The sequence below is a fragment of the Pseudonaja textilis genome, chromosome 2 (genome assembly GCF_049901715.1).
Source record: "Pseudonaja textilis isolate UNSWEBS1 chromosome 2, rPseTex1.2, whole genome shotgun sequence".
In the NCBI taxonomy this organism is placed as follows: Eukaryota; Metazoa; Chordata; class Lepidosauria; order Squamata; family Elapidae; genus Pseudonaja; species Pseudonaja textilis.
This window is the reverse complement of record NC_141991.1, coordinates 216,175,864-216,181,863: the sequence shown is the minus strand read 5'-3', so window position 1 is coordinate 216,181,863 and position 6,000 is coordinate 216,175,864. Positions and strand designations below refer to the sequence as shown.

General features: G+C 41.0%; 1 protein-coding gene across 7 annotated transcripts in view; it reads left to right on the top strand.

Annotated features, from left to right (window-relative positions):
- Positions 1-523: 523 nt before the first annotated feature.
- The window catches only part of CAST (calpastatin), a 42,745-nt gene continuing 37,268 nt past the window's right edge, over positions 524-6,000 (top strand). For 3 of the 7 annotated variants that reach the window (XM_087927029.1, XM_087927030.1, XM_087927028.1), the window contains exon 1: positions 524-628. In XM_087927029.1, the coding sequence (XP_087783155.1) occupies positions 569-628 (60 nt within the window). In that variant the 5' untranslated portion in view covers positions 524-568. The remainder of the gene's footprint in view (positions 629-6,000) is intronic. The other 4 variants (XM_087927026.1, XM_087927027.1, XM_087927031.1 and 1 more) reach the window with 2 other exon arrangements.

The following is a 6,000-nucleotide window of genomic DNA, read 5'->3' as shown; positions in this document are numbered from 1 at the left end:
TGCATCCCTTCTAAAAAGGGGACAATGATCAGCTAGTCTCTAACCTTTCCTTTTGGACTGTTATTGAGACAGTCATTGGTGAACAACTATAGAGCATTCTAGGGGAAATAATTTATCTGGACTCTTTTCAAGCAGGATTCAGGTCTGGGCACCCAATGAAGAGGGCACTGTTTTCTTTTCTTGATTAACTTGTCAGAATGTAGGGTGGAGGGCAACCCTTCTGGTCCTTATGGAACTCTCAGGGGCCTTCCATATAATAATACTGTTCTGTTCTCTACTTGTGAGAGTTGAGGATTAGAGGCAATATGTTGCAATGATTCCATTCCTGTCTGAGTATTGTTGATATAACATTTGTCTATGATTTTAAGTTATGCAACTTGTTGGAACTAACTGAACTTTGCATTGCTATCTGTCATTGCATAAATTTATCATTGCATTCCTATCTGTCATGGGGTCCAGTATAGTTTGACTTATAATGTGCTATATTAGGGTAGAATGTTCATAATTTTAGTTTTTTAAAAAGGTGTACAAAAGATAATTACCATAATTCACACTTTTTTGTACCTTAATGCAGGCCCAGACTTCTGTTGCATCAAAGGCATCAACTATGAAACCTGCTGAAACAAAGGTATGTCTTCTAAAAAAAGATGAACAACTCCTTCTTGCAGTGTCCGTATCCAAGTGTGATTTTTTTAAACAACTCTTATCATGATGGTTGCAGCTCTTGATAATTTTTCCTAGTTTTTAATAAAGAAAGAAGTTGCTGACTGATGTTGGGAATAGATATGAAACTAGTCTACTGCTATTATATTTTGCACAGATTAAAGTAAACTGTTCTTCTGATTTGAGTTCTGCACACCATGTTTCCCCCCCAATAAGACCCTGTCTTATTTTTTTTTTTGCCACCAAAAAAGGCACCAGGTCTTATTTTCAGGGAATGTCATCCATGATGAACCTCACTTGTGTGCGTTGCCCCCCCGGCCTCCTTTTTGCTGTCAGAGGCCTTCAGGAATTTCTTCTTCTGCAGCTGGTGAGGCTTTCCTGAAGGTCTCTGCAGCCGATAACAGATCTTCAGATCCATCTGCAGCTTTGTTGTCAGCAATAGAGGCCTTCAGGAAAACTTTGCCAGCCTTGCCGGCTGCAGAAGAAATGGACCGGCAAGGCAGGTGTCGGGGTGTGCAAGGACTGGTTACAACTGTCTAAAGGTAAATAGTAGGGCAGTTCCCTCCCTCCATCCCCACCTTAGCTCAATTTTTACCAGTGCACTCTGGAGCGGGTGGGATCTTAATTAGGCCTTATTTTTGGGGGGGGGGTTTAGGGCTTTTATTGGGCACACATGTAAACAATCAAGCTAGGTCTTACTTTCAGGGCAGGTCATATTTTCGGGGAAACATGGTGTTATTGGTATGATCTTTGTCTTGATTTACTGTGAAAAATTTCTGCGTTTAACTCATGAATTTGTTTAGTGTAAGTTTTTTGATGGTCTATCACATTAATTCCTTTTAGGAAGGTTTATATGAGAAGATACTGCTATTAGCAATTTATCAGAGCCTTTGTTACTATTTGGGAGTTTATCTGGAGAAAAATGCTTATTTTAATTTTTTTTAAATAGCAGTTTTTGAAGTCTTCAATTACTTCATTTTAACTGATTTTGAAAATAACCAAAGGAATGAAAATGACCAAAGAAATAAATGATATTACAGCAAGACAGGATGAACAAGGCTTATATATTATAAGCCTTGCATTTGTCACTTGGTGGTTCCTCAGTTTAATTGTGAGCCAGAATCCAAGATTACTATTTGTCTGCCTTTAACATTTGTTGATCCTTGAGATTGGTGCTCATATAAATAGACCCAGTGATTGCTCTATTTGTAGCATAATGTGATAACCACGTAGGTTTAAAATGATTGGCAAAGCCATCTAAATTGTAGGATTGCTAAATGATTAAAACTTGGCTCTGCACATACATTCTTTCATTCACAGGGATAGATTTAGTGTTTTAATTGGCTCTTTGTGAAAAGCTTTCAACATAGAAGCAAAAGGAGCCACTGAGAAATTCAAGTGATTGTCAAGCTGCTCGAGCCAACTTTCAGAAGGCCTAGTGATTATTCTTCATATAACTTGTAGTTGAATCTGTTGTCATAGAGTTGGGTATCTTAATTTATGAAGGAATTTTTGCTTTCTTCTACAGGAGTTCTGTTTTGTGTTCTTCTAATGCTTAGAAAAAATGAGGGGAAACTGTATATGACTCTTAGGCTTCCTAATGCTTGGTTAGGGTTAGGGTTAGGGTCAGGAGCTTTCTTATAAAAGGGCAGCATTTTGGACGATCCTTTTCCTACATTACTTTAATTACTGTAGCTATCCTATTTTCAGGAAACAAAAGTTAATATATGTCTATAGAGATTTTCAGTCCTCCAGGTCATGGTTGTCCCAAAGGTGCTTTTTTTTTTTCAAGAGGCAACTGGACTTTCTGGTTTTTTCTTTGCTTCTCATCCAATAAGCTTTTTCAGCTATGGAGGGGAATGGAAGGCTTTATACTCCATGCAGGCAGCTGGTCATTTGCATTCTTGTAGCAGGTCATTAAGGTCACCCAGAGGTTTATCTTTGTCATCAGGATTACCTGAATGGTGCAAATTGGTATGGAGCCTTCTTGGAACTGTTGAACTGTTGAAAGAACACAGTCTGCAAGGAGTATAAATCCTTCCATTTTCCACCATCCAGTCAGAACTGAAGAAGCTTATTGGATAATAAGCAAAATGTCTTCAACGAAAAAAACAAAAAGTCCAGTTGCTTCTCAGAAAAAAAAGCACCTTTGGGAGAAAAAATTAATATAATTTCCCCAGTGATACCTTTTCCTATACTTCATTCTTGTTTAATTAGAAAACGGTCACATTTTTATACAGTAGGCACTGATATTGCAAGTTCCTTAATTAGCATGAAGACATTTTACAGATGTTATTACTGTTTCTCCAAAACATAACCAATAAGGTCAATCTTCTAGATACTTATATCATTAATTCTATTCCATGTATATTGAATACAAATTATTCAAACAAAAATATAATTATTGTGCAGATAGGTCCAAACTTATGGCCGCAATCAGGATTGGAACTTTCATGCTAAGTGATGCAGTCATTAAATAAATGGCATCCAATTTTACTACCTTGTTTGCTTTGTTTTTATCATGCTTTTTTCATATTTTAAGGAAATATGAATTCTCCCATTGTCTTTGCTTGTTGGGAGCCCCATGGGAAGGTTGCAGATGGAGATCAGGTGATCCAGTGGTGGTATTCAGATTTTTTAATTACCGGTTCTGTGGGCGTGGCTTGGTGGACGTGGCAGGGGAAGGATACTGCAAAATTCCATTCCCCCCACCACTAACCTGCTTTCCAGCTCCATTCTCCTGTGCAGGGCAACAAAAGGAGACCCAGCCAATCAGCTGGGACTCAAGGGGAGGCAGAGAAGAGATGGGGGCAGGGCCAGTCAGAGGTGGGATTTGCCGGTTCTCCGGACTACTCAAAATTTCTGCTACCAATTCTACTGAACTGGTCTGAACCTGCTGAATACCACCTCTGAGGTGATCCCAGGATGCTACAACTGTTGCCAAGCATCTGAATATTGATCACATGGCTGTGAGGACACTGACAGTTGCAAGTGTGAGGAAAAGTTATAAGGACACTGACAGTTGCAAGTGTGAGGAAAAGTCATAAGTCACTTTTTTGACAATGTCATAACTTTAAATTGTCATTAAATGAATGGTTGTAAATTAAAGTCTATCTGTATATGTTTGTCAAGTTTAGAGTTTTATGTACTAGCGTACACTCCAAAATTCAAAATTCCAAAATGGCATGTAAAATTATGGGGATGAAATACATTTGTGTACCAATATAAGAGCCTGGAAAATGACTGTACTATATTATTTCCCAAGAAAATAATCAGGACTAAGAGCTTATTGGGTGTAAAATTCCAGAAAGAGGTTACACCAACAAAAAGAAAATACCTCTGTAATACAGCATTTCTCAAAGAATAATCCTTCACGCTGTTAGATCTATTTAGCAATCTTGTTCCTAGGGTTATTGTGGAACTTAGCTTCCATCAGCCTCAAATAGCATTGTAAATAATTGTCTTATGACTGACCATTTTCAAACAGTAACTCCCATCCAAATTAACCTAAATTATTCCCTGTCACCTAGCCTGCTAGAATGAACTTTGCTTTGTTCTGCATACTCCTAAATTTTAAGATGGTTTGAATCTAGAACAGTATTGAGACTATGGCATTACTTGTATTAAGGGCACATAGTTACATAGATTTGGTATTAAGCTGCAAGGGAACCTTCAGGTGTTCCTGAACTACTATTTCTATCATCCATCCCTATTGTCATTGTTGCTGGGGTTGCTGGGAAATCAGCCAGATCTAGGATAAGATAGCTTTCATGTCTGCATGATAAAAGTAGAGTTTTGTTAAAAAGTAAAATAATAGTTCCAGCTGAGCTCAGAAATGGCCAAATAAATCCTACTAGTTGAAGAACAATCTATCAACTAGTTTTCCACAGCTCAAATTATACAATGCTAAACATTACATAAAGCAAGCACATTGAATGTGACCTGTTAATGCAGTTCTCTGCACAGTAATTTATAAGAAAGTTCAACTGAGTTGACTGCACTTTCTCTAGTAAATGTTCACTGAACCACAGTCTAAATTCAAGGGAAATAATCAAGATATAAATCAAAGAAAATAAACGTCTCCCAGAATTGAACCAACAGAATCACGAGGAAATTGAACTATTCAATAAACCTCAGTATCTTGATAACAAGTTCTTTTGGCTTTTTGGGAAAACTAGCAACATTTATAATCCAAAGCTATGCAGCCAGAAGTGGTATTCAGCCGGTTCGCAACATTTCTGGTGACCCAGTAGAAAGAATTTGCCATGGGTCACGGAACTGGTAATGACTTCTGGCTGGCCACATCCCCGAACTGTTTCCCTGGTCCTCGGTCGCTCAGTTGCCCCACCCACCTGAAGCTTGCTTGCTCGCACAGTTCACCCACCCGCTGCTTGCCCCGCCCAGTCACTCCTCCCTTCCTATGTGGCATGCTGGGCCCTTCGTGGCTTGCCTAACCTGATTTCCCCACGTGGTGCCTGCACCACAACTGAGCAGCCCTGATCTACCTGCCCTGCTCACAGGTAAGCCTGCATCACACTAGGCCTGGCCCACCCCTGGGGTCTTTCCGGGCCTGCCCCCCACAGCCCAGGACTTTCTGGGTGGGAGGAGACCAAGGTGGGGCGTCTTTTTGGGACCAGTCCAGAGGTTGGGGGGACAGCGGCGGCCACAGCGCGGCTATTGGAAGCAGCCCCAGGATTCCCAGCCTCCCTTTTGGGGCACCCCCACTTGCCCCCATCACCCCTCTCAGCCCCAGCCTTTCCATTTGCTTTCTCCCTGTCTTTCGGGGTGCCCCCGCCCACCGCCGCCCCCTCAGCCCCATCCCCAGCACAGTAGAGAATGCAAATGGAAAGGCTTTCTGTTTGCTTTCTCCCTGCCTTTCGGAGCGCCACCGCCTGCTGCCACCGCCCCTGTGCTTCAAAAGGGAGGCCAGATGGATGTTCCGGGGCTGCTGCTTTCTTCATTGTCCCGCCGCTCTTTGCTCTTGAGTTTTCCCAATAAGTTCTTCCCAGAAAAGCTGTGTGTGTGTGAGTCAAGGAAGGAAAGGAAGGGAGGAAGGGCAAGAAGGAAAGAGCAAGAAAGGAAGAGGAAGGGAGAGAAAGAAATAGAGGAAAACAGAAAGAGTAAGAAAGAAAAATAGGAAGGAAGGAAGGAAGGAAGGAAGGAAGGAAGGAAGGAAGGAAGGAAGAAAGAAAGAAAGAAAGAAAGAAAGGAAGGAAGGAAGGAAGGAAGGAAGGAAGGAAGGAAGGAAGGAAGGAAGGAAGGAAGGAAGGAAGGAAGGAAGGAAGGAAGAGAGAGAGAAAGAAAAAAGAAGAAGGAAGTGGGGGAGAGAGAAAACTC